This window comes from Marmota monax, unplaced genomic scaffold, assembly GCF_021218885.2.
Source record: "Marmota monax isolate L192 unplaced genomic scaffold, Marmota_monax_Labrador192_F-V1.1 WCK01_AAM20220418_F8-fsc00052, whole genome shotgun sequence".
Taxonomy (NCBI): domain Eukaryota; kingdom Metazoa; phylum Chordata; class Mammalia; order Rodentia; family Sciuridae; genus Marmota; species Marmota monax.
Genome location: NW_026693473.1, coordinates 687,192 through 708,374, shown reverse-complemented (window position 1 = coordinate 708,374; position 21,183 = coordinate 687,192). Strand labels below are relative to the sequence as shown.

At 35.9% G+C, this 21,183-nt stretch overlaps 1 protein-coding gene across 2 annotated transcripts in view; it reads left to right on the top strand.

Moving 5' to 3' along the window:
• Igsf11 (immunoglobulin superfamily member 11) overlaps positions 1–21,183 on the top strand; it is a 156,140-nt gene that overhangs the window by 114,738 nt on the left and 20,219 nt on the right. Inside the window, exons 2-3 of one of the 2 annotated variants that reach the window (XM_046457943.2) lie at positions 19,032–19,195; positions 20,650–20,857. In XM_046457943.2, coding sequence (XP_046313899.1) covers positions 19,032–19,195; positions 20,650–20,857 — 372 coding nt within the window. Of the gene's footprint in view, positions 1–19,031; positions 19,249–20,649; positions 20,858–21,183 lie in introns of those variants that run through there. The other variant, XM_058583472.1, reaches the window with a different exon arrangement.

Sequence of the window (21,183 nt, the reverse complement as noted above, 5' to 3'; positions counted from 1 at the left end):
TTCTTTCTTTCCCATGTGGCAAGCAATTTTATGTCAATCATTAGGGTTCCCTTTTCCACACTACAAGGTCTCTTACAGAGCCAAAATTCTTGGGGATGCCTGTGATTTTCTGCTGGTGTTTCCCTTTTTCCAGTTTATGGGTCCCTTTGAAGACTGCAGCTTTTGTGGCTCTTGGCATACGGGGAATCTTGCAGTGACAGAGCCACAGTTTCTAGGGACCACCATGTTTTATGAGGTGTGATTTCCTTTGTCTTCTGAGCAAAATGGAACGTGAGTCCCCTCTCATCAGGGAACTTGGCCAACTTCCATTCCCCTTCTGAAGACCCTTTATTCTGCCTCGGGCTCAGTGGTGGCCCCTCCTACTTCTCCTTAGAACTTCACAGCAGATAGGAGCCTATTAGTTTTCAGTCATATCAGCTTCCTACCTTGTAAAGCCTTTGAGGTGAGGGAGTATGAGGACTGGATAAGAATAGGCTCAGAGGAGGTAGGGAAGCAACGAGAAAGACAGTTTTAATGTTTTCATCTACACCTTGCTGAAGTCAACATTTGTCCTATTCATGGCTGACCATCCTTTGTGTTTTTATTTGTTCTTTTTAGTTATACATGACAGTAGAGTATATCTGGACATATTTATACAAACACGGAGTACATCTTACTCTAATTAGGATCCCAGTCTTGTTCTGTACATGATGGTGGGATTCACTGTGGTATATTCATTTATGTACACAGGAAAGTTAAGTCAGATTTATTCTACTGTCTTTCCTATTCTTGTCCCCACTTCCTTCCTTTTATTCCCCTTTGTCTAATCCACTCAACTTCTATTCTTCCCTCCACACCCCCTTGTTGTGTGCTAATATCCACAAGGCAGAGAGAACATTCGACCTTCGTTTTTTGGGGGAGATTGGCTTATTTCGCTTAGCATGATAGTCTCTAGTTCCATCCATTTACCAGAAAATGCCATAAAGTCATTCTTTTTTTTGACTGAGTAATATTCCATTGTGTGTGTATACCACATTTTCTGTCTCCATTCATTTGTTGAAGGACACCGAGGTTGGTTCCATAGCTTAGTTGTCATGAATTGAGCTGCTATAAACATTGATATGGCTGTATCACTATAGTATGCTGATTTTAAGTCCTTTGTGTATATGCCAAGGAATGGGATAACTGGGTCAAATAGAGGTCCCATTCCAAATTTTCTGAGGAATCTCCATCCTACTTTCTAGAGTGGTTGTACAAATTTGCAGCCCCATCAAGAATGTGTGAGTCTCTTTTCCCTACATCCTTACCACCATTTATTGTTACTGTGTTCTTGACTGTTGCCATTCTGACAGGAGTGAAATCTCACTATAGTTTTAATTTTTATTTCTCCAATTGCTAGGAGATATTAAACATTTTTTTTGGTATATTTGTTGATAATTCATATTTCTTCTGTGAAGTGTCTGTTCATTTCCTTAGTCCATTTATTGCTTGGGTTATTTGCTTTTTTGATGTTAAGTTTTCTGAGTTCTTTATATATCCTGGAGATTAATGCTGTATCTGAGGTGTAGATGGCAAAATTTTTCCCATTCTGTAGACTCTTTCTTCATGTACTTGATTGTTTCCTTTGCTGTGAAAAAGCTTTTTAGTTTGATACAATCCCATTTATTGATTCTTGATTTTACTTCTTGCTCTTTAGGAGTCTGTTGAGGAAGTCAGTTCCTAAGCCAACATAATGTAGTGTTGGGCGTACATTTTCTTCTAGTAGGAGTTGGGTTTATGGTTTAATACCTAGGTCTTTGGTCTACTTTGAGTTGAGTTTTATGCAGGGTGAGAGATAGGGGACTGCTACATATGGATTTCCAGTTTTCCCAGCACCATATTTTGAAGAGGCTATCTTTTCTCCAATGTATGTTTATGGCACCTTTGTCTTATATGAAATAACTTTTTATTTGAGCTTGTTTCTGTGTGTTCTATTCTTTTCCATTGGCTTTCATTTCTGTTTTGGTGCCAATCCCATGCCTTTTTGTTTCTATAGCTCTGTAGTATAATTTAAGATCACTTTTCTCACTAAGGATTGCTTTGGCTGGGGCCTCTTATTTTTCCAAATGAATTTCATGATTGGTTTTTATGTATCTATGAACAACATCATTGGGGTTTTGATAGGAATTGCATTAAATCTTTATAGTGATTTTGGTAGTATGGTTATTTTGATATTAATTCTGCATATCCAAGAACATGGAAGATCTTTCCATCTTCTAAGGTCTTCTTCAATTTCTTTCTTTAATGTTCTATAGTTTTCATTGCAGAGGTCTTTCACCTATTTCATTAAATTGATTCCCAGGTAGTTTATTTATTTATTTTTTTAAAGCTATTATCACTGGCATATAGACACACAATTGATTTATGGGTGTTAATTTTATATCATGCTACTTTTATGAATTTGTTTATGATTTCTAGAAGTTTTCTGGGTCTTCTAAATACAGGATCATGTCCTTGGCAAATAGGGATAGTTTGAGCTCTTTTCCTATTTATATCACTTTTTATTTATTTCTTCTGTCTAACTGCTCTGGCTAGAGTTTCAAGAACTATGTTGAATAGAAGTATTTATAGAGGACATCCCTATCTTGTTCCAGGTTTTACAGGGAATGCTTTAAATTTTTCTCCATTTAGAATAATGTTGGCCTTGGTTTAATGTAGATAGCTTTACAATGTTGAGGTATGATCCTACTATCCCTAGTTTTTCTAGTGTTTTGAACATGAGTAAATGCTGTATTTTGTCAAATTTTTTTTTTTGCATTTATTGAGATAATCATGTGATTCTTGTCTTTATGTCTATTGATGTAGTGAATTACATTTACTGATTTGAATATGGTGAACCAGCCTTGCATCCCTGGAATAAAACTCACCTGATTATGGTGCACTATCTTTTTAATGTGCTTTTGTATATGATTTGCCAGTATTTTATTAAGAATTTTTGCCTCTGTGTTCATCAGGGATGATATGGCTTTGTTTTGTTTTGGTATCAGGATGATACTAGCTTCATAGAATGAGTTTGGGAAGTGTTCCTCCCTTTTCTATTTCATGGAATAATTTGAGGAGGATTAGTATTAGTTTTTCTTTGAAGGTCTGGTAGAACTTGTCTGAGAGTCCACGTCGTCCTGGGATTTTCATTATTGGTAGACTTTTGATGGTGTCTTCAATTTAATTGCTTGACATTGATCTATTTAAATTTTCTGTGTCCTCTTGCTTCACTTTGCACAGGTCATATGTCTCTAGAAATTTGTTGATGTCCTCAAGATTTTCTATCTTATTGGAATATGAATTTTCAAAATAGTTTCTGATTATCCTCTATATTTCAGTGGTGATATTTCCTTTTTTAATCACATATTTTAGAAATTTGAGGTTTTCCCCTCTTCCTTTTAACTTGGCTAAGGGTTTATCAATTTTACTGATTTTCTTGAAAGAACCATTTTTTTGAAAATTTTTTTGGCTTCCATTTCATTGATTTTGCTATGATTTTAATTGTTTCCTGTCTTCTACTTCACTTAGTGTTGATTTGTTCTTCTTTTTCTAGGGCCTTGAAGTGTAATGTTAGGTTATTTATTTCATGATTTTATATTCTTTTAATGAATGAGCTCAGTGCTGTGAACCTCCTTCTTGGAACTGCTTTCACAGTATTCCAGAGATTATGATATGTTGTATTGCTATTCTCATTTACCTATAAGTAGTTTTTAAATTTCTTCCCTGATTTTTATGCTATCTATTAGTAATTCAATAGCATATTATTTAGTCTCCAGGTGATAGAGTAGCTTCTATTTTTTATTTTATCATTGATTTCTCATTTCATTCCTTTATGATCTGATAGGATGCAAGATATTATCTCTACTGCTTTGTATTTGCTAAGTGTTGTTTCATGACCTAAGATGTGGTCTGTTTTAGAAAACGATCTATGTGCTGCTGAGAAGAAAGTGTATTCAGTCATTGATTCATGAAATATTTTATATATGTCTGTTAAGTCTAGTTATTAATTGTATGTTTTTAATTCTGTAGCTTCCTTGTTTAGTTTGTGTTAGGATTGTCTGTCCAGCAATGAGAGGCATGTTAAAGTCACCCAGTATTGTATTTTGGTCTGTTTGTTTCTCGAAATTGAGAAGGGTTTGTTTGATGCATGCTCCATAGTTAGGGGCATAAGTAATTATGATCATCGTTTCTTGTTGTATGATTGCCTTCAGCAGTATGAAATGGCCTTCTGATTAACTTTGGCTTGAAGTCCACTTTATCTGGTATGAGGATAAAAGCCCCTGCTTATTTATGAGATCCATGTGAATGATATGTTTTTTCTCATGTTTTTACCTTTAGTCTTTGTCTTTGCCTATAAGGTGAATCTCTTATAATAAGACAGTGTATTGTTGCATCCTGTTTTTTAATCCAATCTGCCAGTCTATGTCTTTTGATTGACAAGTTTAGGCCACTTACATTCAATGCTATTGGTGAGAAATGATTTTTATTTCCTGTCATTTTGATTAATTTCTGGTTTTTAATTTGAATTAGTTCCTCCTTTGATTGACTATTCTTCTAGTGTAGTTCCTCCTTTTGCTGGTTTCACTTTTATTTTTCATTTCTTCTTTATTGAGTATTTTTTTTATAGTGCAAGCTTTGTAGTTTTGAATTCTTTTGACTTTTGTTTATCATGGAAGGTTTTTATTTCATCATCAAATTGGAAGCTTAGTTTTCTCAGGTATAACGATCTTGGTTGGCATCCATTTTCTTTCAAAGCTTGGTATATATTTTCATAATGATGTGCCTTGGTGTGGGTCTGTTGTAATTTTGTATATTTGGAGTCCTATAAGCCTCCTGTATTTGTTTTTCCATTTTACTTTTAAGATTTGGGAAATTTTCTGATATTATTTCATTGAAAAGATTGTGCATTCCTTTGGTTTATATTTCTGAACCTTCATCTATCCCAATATTTCTTAAATTTGGTCTTTTCATGTTACCCCATTTTTCTTCAAAGTTCTGTTCGTGGTCTCTTAACATCTTTTATCCATGATCAACTTTATTTTCTAGATTATATATTTTGTCTTCATTGCCTGAAACTTCATCTTCCAAGTGGTCTTATCTGTTGATGGTACTTTCAATTGAGTTTTTAATTTGGCTTATTGATTCATAAGAATTTCTAACCAATTCTTCTTCAGGATTTATATCTCCTTGTTGAAGTGATCTTTCACTTCTTGGATTTTCTGATTTCATTCCTTTCATCTTTTATCTGCAGATCAACTTAGTATGAAATTTCTAAACTCCTTCTCTGACATTTCCTCCATTCTGATATCATTGAATTATATTAGTTAGATATTTTGATTTGTTTGGGATGGCTTATTGCTAGTGTTTTTATGCTATTTGTTTGTCTACCTATTTATCAGTAAGAATCTGAGGTGGCAGAGCTTCTACACTTTGAATTTATAGTGTTCCTGAAGATTTCTATTACTTTAGGTTTTGTAGGGGCAAATAATAACAACCAATGTGATCGATATTCAGCATTTTTCTAACTTCTTAGTACTTATTTTGGCATCTACAATGTTAATTGGCACAGAATGCTGTGGTAACCAATTGCCAACAATAGAGATATGGCATTTGCTAAAGGGTTTTCTATTTTAAAAAGGTGATGAGGGAGAAGTCAAAGGAGATATAGGGTGTAATAATTGAGAGGAGGATATGAGAGAGTAGTAGTAAAGAGATAAAGGAAGAGTGTAAAAGAACAATACAATTTGGCTGTTAGCAAAAGGAGTGAAGAGAATCAGAGAAATAGACAGGAGAAAATATATAAAACATTCCAAGGTTTGTTAATCAAAAACCCTACTCTTAAAAAGACAAAAATCAAGAAAATAACTACCTTCAACAAATGCTATAAATCAGAAGAGACAAATATGTGTAGATACAAATGTCCTTGGACCATTCAGCACACAAAAATTAAAAAAAAAAAAAGATCCTTGATGGAAGAATAAGGAATTGTTTTAGTTGCAATGGTCAAAGTATTGTTTATAATATTATATGTTGGTTGTCAGTTCCCAGTTGTCTTTCTTTCCATTTTTTCTTAAGTATGTATTGTTCACAAGAGTAGTAGTCAGGGACTGTCAATTCCTTCTTCTTTTTGTGGAGCTAGTTAGGTTGTTGGTTCTCAGCTTTCCTTCTCAGCATTATGGGGTAAAATCGGTTGGAGAGTATTGTCTGCTCCACTCACAGTGAAAGGTCTCTATAGAGTTCTGTGAAAGGGGTTCCCAGAAGCCAAGCCTCCTAGAGGTAGAATTTCAGTCTAGCTAGACCCCCATAACATTTGGTCTCAAGCTTTTAAATCAGCACAACTCCAGAGCCCTGGGCTGGAAATCTATACTGTTGGAATCTCCCCTGGGGGGCGCTGTAGCAGAGGAGGAGCCAGTCCTTTGTCCCCTCTGCCTCCCGCAGCTCCCATGTCTCAGTCTCTTGGGCTCAGTGCCAAAGTGAACATTTCACCCCCACTACACACACATCCCTTCCCCTGCCCAATCAAGTTCCCAGCTGGTCCTATGGACAGTGAGAGTCAAAGAATGAGAGGCACCCAGGGTCTCTGGGGTTTGAGAGTCTCCTGGTTCCCTGTGGGCTATTGGGAGACTCACTGTGTGCTTCTCCCATGAAAATAAAGTGTAGCTCATCCACTGCATCTGATCAACAGTTCTTGATCACTGATTTCTGTTTCAAGACATTCCGTGCCACCTAAAATGTGGGTTTTCTTAGTCCCCCTCTCTGATTTTCCTGAGAGGCTGTTTTGTTTGGCGTGTTTGGTTCTAAAAATAAAGTCAGTTTCTTTTGACAAGTGGCTCCTGATTGTGCCCAGCCAGACTGCGGCACCTAGGCTCCTCTCAGAGTCCAGTATTAAATTCCAGGAAGATTTCTTTTTTTCACCCACCTCAAAGAGAAGGTATTTGCCCGCCTTCCTGGTCTTGGCCATGGAGCAGCTTGGACAATCACCTCCCCTATTCTGCCATATTACCCCTCCTCTCCTGGCCTTCCTATGTTGAATAATACTTCCTTTTGGAGAAATTCCCACCTTAGGAATAGCTCCCCGTTGTTAGAAGTGAGCACTCGAATTTCAAGCCTCTCATGCAGCTTGGGTTTTTGGCTCTCCAGTCAGAAGCCATAAGTGAGATGTGACTTGGAAGAAAATAACAGGAGGAAATGGGATCTGCACTGGACTTCTGTCATAGGCATGGACATCAGCCAAGAGTTTTCAGTGTGAGAGTGTTGTAGGGTGGGTGTAGGGCTTGATGTAGGGCTGGTGTCATTAGTAGTTGGGAGTAAGGTTCTGGCATTTGGAGTTTGGTGACAGACAGTTGCAGCTATTTCCTCATCAACTCGGTTCTACATCATAGATTTTGTATGTTTTCTGGAAGATTATCCTTTTGCTTATTTCTTCAGTAATCTCAGTGATTTTATGAGTTTCTCAACATTCTCTTTTCAAAAAAATCAGATTAATTGAAACATAATTTACATACAATAAAACCCCCATTTTTAGGTGTATAGTTTGTTGCATTTTGACAAATGCTTATAGAATATTTCTACATCATATCAGAGAATTCCCTGTTACCCCTAAGAAGTCATTCTCTACCCTACTGTACTCCCCAGCCCCAGCTCCAGCACCTGGCAATTGTTGATTTGTTTTGTACTTCCATAGTTTTTATTGTTCCACAATGTAGATTTTTTTTTTTAAAAAAACTAGATGCATGCTTTTGATATTTATGCATGTTGCATATGTCATTAGTTTTTGTTATTGTTGTTGTTTGTTTGTTCATGAGTGATATTGCATTCAAGGGCTATGCCATGGTTTTATCCATTTGCAGGTAGACTGATATTTTGAGTTTCTGGGTTTTTGGCTATTGCGAATAAAGATACTGTGAATATTTACATATGGACCTTTTTGTGGATGTATGGTTTTACTTTTCTTGGATAAATACCTAGGGTTGTAATTACTAGATTGTATGGTTAAGTGTATGTTGGATTTAGTGAGAAACTGAATATGTTTCCAAATGACTGTACTGCTTTGCATTTTCTCCAAAAGTGTATGAAAATCAGAGTTGCTCTGCATTCTTGTCAATACTTGCCATTCACAGTCATTTTAATATAACTCATTCAGTTGATGTTTTGTACTATCTCATTGTGGCTTAAGTTTCTTGTTGGCTAACAGAATTGAGCATCTTTTCAGTGGCTTTATTACTCATTTTGTGTGTTTTCTATGGTGAACTGTCCAATTTTTTTGTGCATTTTGAAAGTTGAGTTTTGTTAAATTGCAAGAGGTATTAGAAATACAAGTGTTATGCATTATAAATTACTTAATGTGTTTTGAAAATCTTTTATCCCAAACTATAGCTTTTATTTTCTTATTACTGTCTTTTGGAGACAAGAAACTGTTAATTTTGATGGAGTCTAATTTATCAATTTTTGAATGTGCTTTTTGTGTCCTATCCCAGAAGCCTTTTCTTCTGGTATATACTCAGGAGTGGTATAGCTGAATCATATGGTATTGCTATTTTCAGTCTTTTGAGGAACCTCCATACTGATTACCATTGTGGCTGGTACTAGTTTATAGTCCCACCAACAGTGTATAAAGGTTCCTTTTGTCCCATATTCTCATTAGCATATGTTATTTTTTGTTGTCTTGATAATTGCATTCTGACTTGGCTGAGATAGAATCTCAATATGGTTTTGGTTTGCATTTCTCTGGTGGCTAAAGATATTGAACAATTTTTTTTCATATAATTATTGATCATTTGTACTTTTGAGCAGTGTTTGTTCAGCATATTGGCCATTTATTGATTGGATTACATCTTTTTTGATGTTAGATAATTTGAGTTCTTTATATATTCTGGTTAATAAATGGTTTACAAACACAAATGCCCACAGGAATCAGACAGATAACATGACTGAGTAATCTAAATTATATATGGATAATAGGGAGTGGTGGGGATTGTGGCAGTATAGAGAGTCCATACTTTGTTTAAAAGTGCAACCACTAATTAATTGCCATGTGAAATGCAGGCCTGATGTAACTAATTTTTCTAGATAAATTGGTAACATAGATTTTTGTATTATGTGATAATAAGAAATTCAAAGTTATTTACAAACACAGAGTGGGCCACACAATATGAACCAAACAAAATGTGTATATAAATTATCTGACACCTTTTTTGTTGCTCTAGTGTAATTATTCATTTTTAAAAAATTAATTAATTTATTCTAATTTGTTATACATGACAGCAGAAATCATTTCAATTCATAGTACACAAGTGGAGCACAATTTTTCATTTCTCTGGTTGTACACAAAGTAGAGTCACACCATTCATGTCTTCATACATGTACCTAGGGTAATGATGTACATCTCATTCCACCATCTTTCCTACCCCTTTGCCCCCTCCCTATCCCTCTCTCTCCTTTGCCCTGTCCAGAGTTCCTCCATTCTGCCCATGCTCCCCCCACTCTGCCCCCATTATGGATTAGCATCCACTTATTAGCAAAACATTCAGCCTTTGGTGTTTTGGGGATTGGCTTTCTTCACTTAGCATGATATTCTCCAACTCCATCCATTTACCTGCAAATTCCATGATTTTATTCTCTTTTTGTGCTGAATAATATTCCGTTGTGTATATATATACCACAGTTTTTTTATCCATTCATCTATTGAAGGACATCTAGGTGGGTTCCACAATTTAGCTATTGTGAATTGTACTGCTATAAAGATTTATGTGGCTGTGTCAGTGTCGTATGCTGTTTTTAAGTACTTTGCTTGTAAGCCAAGGAGTGGGATAGAATCGCTGGGTCAAATGGTGATTCCGTTCTAAGTTTTCTTAAGGACTCCTCTACTTCTACCTTGCGGACTATGGTCACCCCTTCAAGGGATTTCTAAATGAAATAGAACACTGAGACACATACCAGATATGAAATCAGGAAAGAGTGATAATAATGGGAAATTTGCTAAAGGGGATTCTGATAAAGTGCACACCAGGTATTAGGAGATATTGCTGAGTAAATGCCATCTACATAATATATATGCTGTAATATGAATCAAAGTGACAAAGAGGAGTAATTCAATCTAGTGAGTAAGCATTGACTCAGTACAAGAGTTTGGGTCCCTGCCCCTATTCCTGGGTCTGCTCTTTGAAAATATACCCAAGGAAAACATTTCTGTGCTCAGGTTCCTTGGCATGCCCTTTGTCCCTAGGGTGGTCCCTGAGAACTGTTTGGGCTTAAAGGGGAGATGTAAAATAAGATGTAAAGGGGAACTGTGGTACCATAGAAATATAATACAGGAAACAGACTATGTAATGAGTGTTTAATGCTTCTGCTAGTATACAAGGATATACACTTTTATGGTAGCCTGCCTAACAAGAAAATTGTGTAATATGGCATAAAACAAAGTAGAAGTTTTTCAGTTGTCCTAAAGATTAATGTAGATGACCAGTGTGTAATAGAGCCATCTACACTGATAAAAGTAAGCAGATACTGTCATTTAATTTACTCCTATGTTGATGCCCCAAACCTAATTTAATTTCAGTTAGCATAAGCATTATTTTTTAGTTCAAATGGTAATGTTAAAAATGGTCCTATAAAATATGTGTATAGATATATTACACCATCTAAATAAAATTTGGTTAAAACGTGAAGAGAGAATTGTGGTATTCCTTAGTGTCCTTCAGAAAACATTATGGTATAGAATTTTACTATTTTGAAATTTATTTGTCTAATTGAACCATAAAACAATTGGAATAGGTTAAATGGATTTATATTATATATTTTAAATGCAAGATACATTATATGGGGATGATGTAAGCCAAGGAGTTTTTTGTGACTGCTCATATTAAAATTTGGGCAAAAGGAAAACATAAGTGTCCCAATATGCCATAAGGTCCTTTTGATGCTTTGTTGATTATATTCCCACATGGAAGCATTCTGGCAGTTGGGCTAATTCTGAAACAGGAGCACATGTTCCATAGACAACAGAGAATACTCTGTTAGGAAATCTCAGTTGGATTGCTTGGACCAGTCCCCATTCCTAGCTTTTGGTGTTCTAGCTTTGATGGGTTTTTAGGGGAGATTGCATGTTATTTGAGTCTAGCAGTTGGCAGAATGCTGTAAAATATCCTTGGTTTGTTCTCTTGACTATGTGCTATGGATGATCCCTCTTAGGAATTTTAAGGCCTCTTTGCTGCCAGCCTCTTTCCCTCTGACATGTACTTCTTGGTCTGAGATAATGTGCATTTCTTCCTGCCTTACATTGTGGGGAAAAAAGGTCTAAAGAAAGACTATAGACAACTCTAACTTATTATTTCAACTCCTCAGAGGAAACATGACAGTGTACTTTTATGTGTTTTTTTTTATTATTTAATTGCTAAGAGTCATTCAGAATTCATGAGTTGACTTAATTTTTCTTTGGTAAAAGTAGTAAGAAAAGATTCAAGACTGCAAAATGTTACCAATTCAGCTTTTAAATTATGCATTTTACATGTAAATATTGCAAATTGTAGGATGTTTTAAGTGAATTTTTAATTCAATATTTAGCATTAAACTTTAAATTCTTGCCTAGAATTTCAAACATGGAAGTAACTCTAAAAGGAAATAGGATTTTGGTTCTTTTTTTTTTTTAACAAATGAAAAAAAGTTTAGCATTTCAAATGTGAAAAACACCCACTTCCCTCCTTCTTATGCTCTCAGAAATTTTTAAATTATATTTAGTTAAATTGATATGTTAAGGAAGAGTCCCTGAGACACAATCACAAAACAACATTATTTTATCTTCCACATTTACTTAAATTTGTTCAAGAGCCAGTTCTTCTTCTAGATGAAAACTAAAGCAGGTTACACAACTTTTCTGATTTCTCTTAGTTTAAAGATAAAACACACAAAAAATCTTAATTTATACATAGAAATTTATATGTAATTCTCAGAATGCCAAGGATACACCCTTTGGGGATCTAGAGGTCTCCATAGCTTCCTTCTACTGAGATCCCATCAGAAGGGTTGATGACCCTTCAGAAGTGCAAATGATGACCATGCACCAGTATTTATATATGTTCACATCTGATCCATGGGATGCTTAGGCATCCTTTGCCCTAATACATGTAAGGAATATAGGCCCTTTTTTCATGGTGCGAATGGGATGGATCTTAAAGCATACAGCTCTAAATTAAAAGTTCTTTCCACAAAGCCTCCTTACAAGCTTTCACTCCTGGCCATTCACTCCCAGAATGGTAGTCAATGTATACCCAGTGTTTAGCCTTCTTTGTACAAATTCTCCAGGGAAGGCTATCTTATAATTCTCTTTGGTATCTCATGTATGATAGCTTAAAAGTCTTAAATGACTTTCTTTTAAAATTCTAGTATATAAAGAGAATAACAGTCATTTTAAATGATTGTATTGAGACAGAGAAGAGTAGATGTATTTACAGATAATTTGAGCTTTTGCATAATATCAGTTCTATTGTTAAAGAAATGTCCCGTTGATCACAATACAGCTGATGGTGTTGTTATTACTTGTTTTCTGAGACATGATTGGTGAAAGAATTTGGTATTGCAGAAAACACATTACTGAAAATCAGAAGATGCAGATCCTAAACATAAGACCTTAACAAACCTACCTCTTTGGTGCTTTCATGTGGAAATTGTAGGAATTGCATTACTTCAATTGAACAACATGTACTTATTGAGTTCCTATTGTGTGCTTCCTCAGACCTTACAATATACAGGTGAAGACATGTTAAATAATCACATCAAAGTTTAACTGCACACTTGAATAGTGTTCTGACACTGGTTTTAGAGACCCTGGCTTAGACTGAGAAGTCAGGGGAGGCTCTTCTATAACAGGGTAACATTTGGGCTAATAAGAAGGATGAGTAAGCTACTGAGTAAAAAGGTTGGTGTTTGGAGCAAAGCAAATGAGACAGGAAATACAGAGGACAGAATAAAGGCCCTGGTTAAGAAGTCAAGAAGATCAGATCAGAAGTCAATGGATCAGATTAGATCATGTTTGGTTTAGGAGATGATGAAAGAGTAGGGTTAAGAAATATTTCTAAATGTCTCGCTTGACCAAGTTTAATCCATTGTAACCATTCACTACATAGAGAAAATTAGAAAGGAGCCCAATGTCAAGGGGAGATGGGAAGGGAAGGTATTATGGTTTAGATATGAGGTGTTCCCCCAAAGCTTCTGTTAATACAGGGATATTTAGAGATAAATGGTTAATTTACCAGAGCTGTAACCTAATCAGTTCATCCAAGTTTGAATGGACTGACTGGGTGGTAACTGTAGGCAGGAGGTATGTGGCTAGAGGAGGTGGGTTAGTGGGGGCATGCCCTGGAAGTGTGCTTCATCCCTACAGCCCCTCCCTCCCCAGGTGTGTATGATATCCCTGAAGCTAAGGAAAAGTGTGCTTCAGGGAGCGGAATGCTTATCTCTGTTAGGTGCTTCTGAGGGTGCAAGAATGATTACAAGTGTCATGCAACCACAAGCAGGTCTCTGGGAATCCTAGGGGGAATGACTTTAAGAAGTGCAGGGGTAGCGGTGGGCAGGAATGTATTAAAGACTGAATTGGAGAGGAGTCTATGGAGAGAGGGAGTATAGACAGTTCTTTCAAAAGATTAATGTGAAGAATTAGAAAGAGCAGACCATGGGAGAGGCCTGTGGGGTATAGGGAGGTAAGATTTGTTTTAAGTTGAAATAGTTGAGAATTGTTAAAAATTTAAATCCACAGAGGAAGTTACCGTGTGCGAGGGGTTGAAGTGTCAAGGGAGAGAGCAGTCTATGCCAGGGTTACTAAGGGTGCCCCAGAGAATGGCATTCAAAACCCATGTCAAAGAAGTTCCCTTGGAAAAAAAACCCATAATCTTACAGGAGAGAGGAAGACAACTGAAGCTGATCTGTAGGTTTAGAGCAGGAGGTAAAGGTTGTTTTCTCTAATGGTGTTATGTGAAGTTCATTCTAGTTCATGTAAGCATGCTGCCTGAGTTTGAATCTGGACCCTATCACTTTTTAACTATGTGATTGTGTGACCTTGATCTAGTTTTTAATTTTTTGGGGGGCCTTAGTTTTCTCTGTAAAATGAGGATACTGACAGAAGACACCTTGTGGGATTAAATGAGCACATCTGTGTAGTGCTTAGTATAGGCTCCGTGTGCTCTAGATGTCAGGTTGCAGGAGTAGTAGTGATCATAGTCATCCTCAGTGTCTGGTACTACCCTCATCATACCCCATCCAGGATGGGATCATGGTCTTTAGCCCTGTTGCACAGATGAAGTAACAGACTTGGAGATGAAGTGACTTGTCTGGAGCCACAGAGCTAATTAGATTTGGAAGTCAGATTTCCACAGTCAAGCTTCAAACCCATATCTTTACAACTTCTAAAAACAAATTATCTAGACTGTTTCTTCTGCAACTATCTCAAAACTTGAGATTTCAGGATTAAGCCTATGAATCTTTCAGGATTAAGAAATGCAAAGTAGATAAAGTTGGTCTTTTTCTTTTGAAGTTTTTACATTTGTTCTAATTAGTTATACATGACAGTAGAATGCATTTTGACACATTGTACACAAATGGAGCACAACTTCTCATTCCTCTGGTTGTACATGGTGCAAAGTCACACTGATAGTGTAATTATACATGTATGTAGGGTAATAATGTATGTCTCATTCCACTGTCCTTCTCATCCTCACAGGCTCTCCCCTTCCCTCACTCTCCTCTGCATAATGCAAAATTCCTTCATTTCTCCCTCTCCCGCCCCATCCACTATGGAGCAGCGTCCGCTTATCAGAGCAAACATTCAGCTTTTGTTTTTGGGGGATTGGCTTATTTCACTTAGCATTATATTCTCTTGTTCCATCCATTTACCAGCAAATATCATAATTTCATTCTTCTTTAAGGCTGAGTAATATTTCATTATGTATCTGTACCACATTTTCTTTATGCATTCATCTGTTGAAGGGCATCTACGTTGGTTCCATAGTTTAGATATTGTGAATTGAGCTGCTATAAACATTGATTTGACTATGTCACTGTAGTGTGCTGATTTTAAGTCCTAGTTGGGTAAAATGGTGATTCCATTCCAAGTTTTCTGAGGAATCTCTGTACTGTTTTCCATAGCGGTTGCACCAATTTACAGTCCTACCAGCAATGTATAAGTGTACCTTTTTCCCACATCCAGGTCAACATTTATTATCGCTTGTATTCTTGATAATTGCCATTCTGACAAGAGTAGTAGTTTGAGCAATAGTAACAAAAAAGGCATGGTATTGGCATCAAAATAGACATGTAGACCAATGGTACAAAATACAAGACACAGAGACAAACCCACCTAAATACAGTTATCTCATACTAGATAAAGGCACCAAAAACATACATTGGCGAAAAGATAGCCTATCAACAAATGGAGCTGGTGAAACTGGAAATCCATGTGTAGCAAAATGAAATTAAACCTCTGTCTCTCACCCTACACAAAAATCAACTCAAAATGGATCAGAGTTGTAGGCACTAGAATGGAGAGCTTGTGCCTAATAGAAGAAAAGGAGGCCCAAATTTCCATCCTGTTGGCTAGGAACTGATTTCCTTAATAAGACTCCTAAAGCTCAAGAAGTAAAATTAAGAATTAATAAATGGGATAGATTCAAACTAAAAAGTTTCTTGTCAGCAAAGGAAACAATGAAGATAGAGCCTACAGAATGGGAGAAAATATTTACCATAAGAACCTCAGATAGAGGACTAATCTCCAGGATATATAAAGAACTCAAAAAACTTAACACCAAAAAAAAGCAAATATCCCAATCAATAAATGGGCTAAGGAACTGAAGAAGAAGAAAGAAATACAGAAGAAGAAATACAACCTATCAACAAATATAAGAAAAATGTTCAACACCTCTAGCAATTAGACTACTCTAAGATTTCATCTCACTCCAGTCAGAAGTTGATCTTTTACAGCTTCTGTTACCCCAGAGGCTCATTCCCTGCCAGCAGGCCTGCTCTGTTTCCCAGCTTTCAATCCTTTCCTGTGCATCTGCCCCTCCTCTGCTTACTCTATTTTGGTAGTTTTTTTCTATCTCATCTTTGTCTTTCATCTTAGTTTATATTTTAAAAAAATTTTGTCAAAAAGTACATGGGTTCAGTTTGAAATCAGTGAGTTGAGGGTGGAGGCTGGGCATCCTTCTGTGCAGGCTGCTGAGCACATCCCCCCTCGAAGGCCTTGGGATTTTGTCTGGAGGATGCAGCAGTGCAGGTGCCAGTGCTAGTTTGGCTTCCACACTCATCCTTAAAAATATCTCCAGTAGCATTTACTACATCATTGCGACATATATACTCCCATGACCTATTTCTTCTCCCATGAGGTAGCTGCTGTTTCTATTAGTTGCCTGCTGTATGATCAAATAACCTTGCCTTTCAAAGGTCTCTAACCCCTGAGGTTCTTTCAAATTTCTTTTTAAAACTCAGACACTCCTCCTAATGTTATTTAACTTAGAGACTTTTCCTGATGTTAGCAAGTGCTTGATATTCTATCACAAATGGCTTTATTTTATGAAACATTTTATTTTGCAAATTAACTCCTGAGAACATCATCAGACTATATGTGAAGAACATAAAATTCTATGGAAGGAAGGTGTTATGTACATTTCTGAAACTAGTTGTAATCTTAACAGTATGTTATTGTAATCTTAACAGTATGTTATTGTGTTTTTTTTTTTTTTTTTTTGGAGTGGGGGAGAATTGGGATACTTTTGCTTCAAAATAAAAGTTTCAGATCCTGCCATAGACTTAATGTTTTTATATGATTTAGAACAGCTGTTTTGTAGGGTCTCCCTGACCTTTTTAATCTCCTGATATTTCCATACTGTTCCATCATTCCAAGGAGGCAGTCATTCTTTGCAAAATAGATTTGCTGAGAGTTTGTTCTGATGAATCACTGTTTTCTTTCTTTTTTTATTTTATCAGTGTTACTGAGGTATAATTTCCACAAAATTCACTCATTTAAAGTGTAAACTCAGTAATTTCTCTAAACTTATGGAGTTATACAACCATTAAAACAGTGTAATTTTAGAAGTTTTTCACCACCTTTTAAGAATTCCCATTTGAGCCTATTTGCATCAAGGCCTGTACTGCCTCCTCTCTAGCTCCAGGCAGCCAGTAATCTGCCTCCTGTCTCTGTGGATTGCCTTTTCTAGATATTTTATATATGTAGAATCATATATTGTGCAGTATTTTAGATCTGACTTCATTAATTTAGCAAAATGTTTTTGAGAGGCTTATTCATGTTGTAACATAAATTTTTGCACAAAATTTTTTTCTTGTCTTTTGAGCACATAGTTTTTTAATTTTAAAATGAGTACTGTGACACTGTTACTATTGCTACCTGACATCTAGAGTGCACCAAGCCTATACTAAGCACTAATTTGATGCTTTTTATTTCTGAATAGCATTCTATTGTATGGGTAGACTATATTTTGTTTATCCATTCATCAGTAGTTGGATATTTGTATTATTTCCATTTGGGGGCATAATATGAACAAGCTCCTGTGACCTTCATATACAAGTCTCTGTGCATACGTATATTTTCATATTTGTACTTAGGTAGATTCCTAGAAAATGGCATTTCTGAGTTATATAGTATGTTTATGTCTAACTTAAGAAACCGAAACTATTTTCCAAAGTGAGTGTACTATGTTGCATTATCACCAGCAATGCATGAGGCACTAGTTTCTCTACGTGGTTAGCAGTTCTTGCTATGTCTTGATTGTAGCCATTCCAGTGGACATACTGTGTGTCTTATTGGGGTTTTAATATGTATATCCCTTTAAAATTTAATTGCTTTTTAATTGAATTGTTATGTTCCTTGTATATTCTGTATATAAGTTGATATACTGTTTGTAAATATGTACTCTCAGTCCTGATTTTTAATTTTTTCTAGTTTTTTGATTTTAATGAGATCTACTTTATTAATTTGTTTTCTTTTATGATCATGGTGTTGGTGATGTATCTAAGATCTCTAATTCAAGTAACTAAGATTTTCTTCTGTGTTTATTTGTAGAAGTTTTATAGATTAGTTCTTTTATTTAGGTCTATGAACATTTTACATTGATTTTTAGTATTCTGAGAGGTATGGGTACAAGTTTTCTCTCTCCCTTTACATATTATTTTCAAAATTTCATAGCTATTTGTTGAAAACACTATTCTTTCCTCTAGTTAATTGTCTTACTCCTTTGTTAAAAAAAATTATGTATAAATATAATGGTTTATTTCAGTACTCTCAATCCTATGCCATTTGTCTGTGTGTCTGTTCTTATGTCAGTATTATGCTGTCTTGATTGATTTCAGACAGTTTGAATTCACCATCTTTGTTGTTATTTTTCATTGTTCTTCTGGCTAGTTAATTTCTTTGCCTTTCAATATATTTTAGAATGAGTTTGTCAATATCTGCAAAAAGCCCAGTGGGATTTTAATTGGGAGTTTCTCTTAATCTATAGATTAATTTGTAGAGAATTAACCTCTTACCAATATTGAATCTTCCAATTCATGAAAATAGTATATCTTTATATTTACTCTTATTGATTTGTTCCATCAGTATTTTATATGTAGTTTTAAGCATATAGATGCTGAAAGGATTTACTGTGGTGTGCTGTTGTCAAGACACTTTCAAAATTTTCAATTTATTTCTCATCTTTCATCCCATTTATAGGTTCTGTTCAAACCCTATCAGTGAAATTCTTCCATGTTGTATTTGACAATTGGATAATGTCTTATATTTGTACTGGATAGTATCTTGTAAAAGTTATTTCTAATGTTTTCCAGTTGCACTTTCCAAGAGATAAAGAAGGGGGTAAATCATTTTTTATTATATTGACTCAGTGATTTGTCTTGGTAGTTTAGTAAAGCCGTCATGATGGAGTGTTCACATAATTGATAATAATGTACTAATGTAAAAGATGCAGATCTTTCTGAAGGGGTTTGAACTCAGGAAAAGTGAGTGTATAACCTCTCTGTTCCTTCTTCTGTAGGTGTTGTGGTGTCCCTGGAAGTGTCAGAGAGCCCTGGGAGTATCCAGGTGGCCCGAGGTCAGACAGCAGTCCTACCCTGCACTTTCTCTACCAGTGCTGCCCTCATTAACCTCAATGTCATTTGGATGGTCATTCCTCTCTCCAATGCTAACCAACCTGAACAGGTACTTCTGGTCCATCCTGTGATGCATCTAAAATATTAATCTTTTCAGAAGAGGTGGGTAGAGAAGCATCCTGAGTATATATTTGATCTCTAAAATTAGGTGGCATTTTCAGTGTGCCTATACTGTTTTAGGTCCTAGTGCTTGCAATATTAGTCAACTATCAGAAGAGACTAGCCTGTTTTTAAAAGACCATTGTTGTAATCATCATCGTCCTCGTCATCATCGTCATCATCATCATCATAATCACATGTTAAGTAGAACCTCTGAATGTTTTAGGCAGGAACTCGGAATTGTTTTTAGAACATTGGTGACAGGAAAGTACCAAGATAGAAAAAGCAAAGTCTATTTTGGCAGGAAGGGATGGGCACTAATAGAGGTGAATGAGAGTATACTTTTAAAAGATGGTGATAACAGTAAGGAAGTAATGTTATATAGTACTAATTGATTCTCTTAATTTCATAAGCATGTAAGTATAAGTAGGCATACTAACCAGCTCAGAGAGTCTCATATAAATTAGACTGTGCCACACAAAAAAATGTATGCAAAAAGAAAAGCTACTCCACAAGAGGCTATATAACATCACAGAAAAGAAGGCTCATAATTTGTGATAACCACTGCATAAAATAATGCTCAGAAAATAATGAATTGTGATAATGGGCACACATTTATTTACAATGACAACTTCTTTTATGAATCTTTTCTGCTTCAATAAGCTTATTACTGCCTAAAATATTCGATAAGATAAGCTTTCTGTTATGAAATTCAATAAAAACTTTTCTTTCTTCAAACCAGGGGATTTTTGTAATTAGACTAAACCTTCAAGATTATTTGTTCAACTTCCTCATTTTAAGAGTCAAGGAAAGAACTTGACTACAGTTTTCCCAAAATTTACAGGTAGAGCCTAAGTAGAACCTTTCTGTATAACATACTGATTCCACCTCCATGAGTGTTTAGATTTGATAATAGAAATTGCCACTAAAGAAGTGTTAGAGACCATCTGAGAAGCAGAGGGAGTGGCTACAGAAATTGACATAAGAACAGCAATCACGGACTTCCAAGTCTTCCCTGGTACAGTGTTTATTTTATATTCATCCTATAACTATGACCTGCCATTTTGTGTCTTAGTAAGCATGAGATAGGCAATGCTAATATTTTTTAAACTCTTTGTTTTGGAATTAACTTTTTGAAGGAGGGTCGATAGTAGGGTAGCATATTTTCTGTGTTCTAATGGGCTAGATAATAAAAAAAAGTTATTCTGATTTAGTATGTGAGAATTTAGAACTCCAAGATAACTATGAACAGTTGTATTAAGAAAAAGTTGGTGACAACTCTTAGAATAGAAATAAAATTCTCCAGCAGTTGGTGCAGGAACATATAGTCCTGTGCATCAGTTATTGTTATGTGTCTAGGAGGAAACGAAGTGGCCAGTTTATTTATTTTGCTTTCTTTTGCAGGTCATTCTGTATCAGGGTGGACAGATGTTTGATGGTGCCCCCCGGTTCCATGGTAGGGTAGGATTTATAGGCACCATGCCAGCCACCAATGTCTCCATCTTCATTAATAACACTCAGCTCTCAGATACAGGCACCTACCAGTGTTTGGTCAACAACCTTCCAGACAGAGGGGGCAGGAATATTGGGGTCACTGGCCTCACAGTGTTAGGTGAGTGACAGAGAACTTGCAGGTACCTTGCACTTTATTTTCAAATCTCTTGTCAAGAATATTTACTTCTGCCCTTCTTCTCCACTCTGGGTCTGCTTATGTTCCTTTTCTGCCTTTCTTCTTTAAGGTCTGTCTCTTCTGTACCCCTCTATGTTTCTTACACACAGGCTTTCTGCCCCCTTCTTCAATTCTGGTGGTCTCTAAAGCTTCTTTAATGGCACTTTCTGGGAGATGGATAAAGTGGTATAAGACAACATCTGAAATGGTCCCACTCTTTTTTTAAGCTTCAATATAAGACAGAAGCCTCTGTTGAGAGCACATTAGAT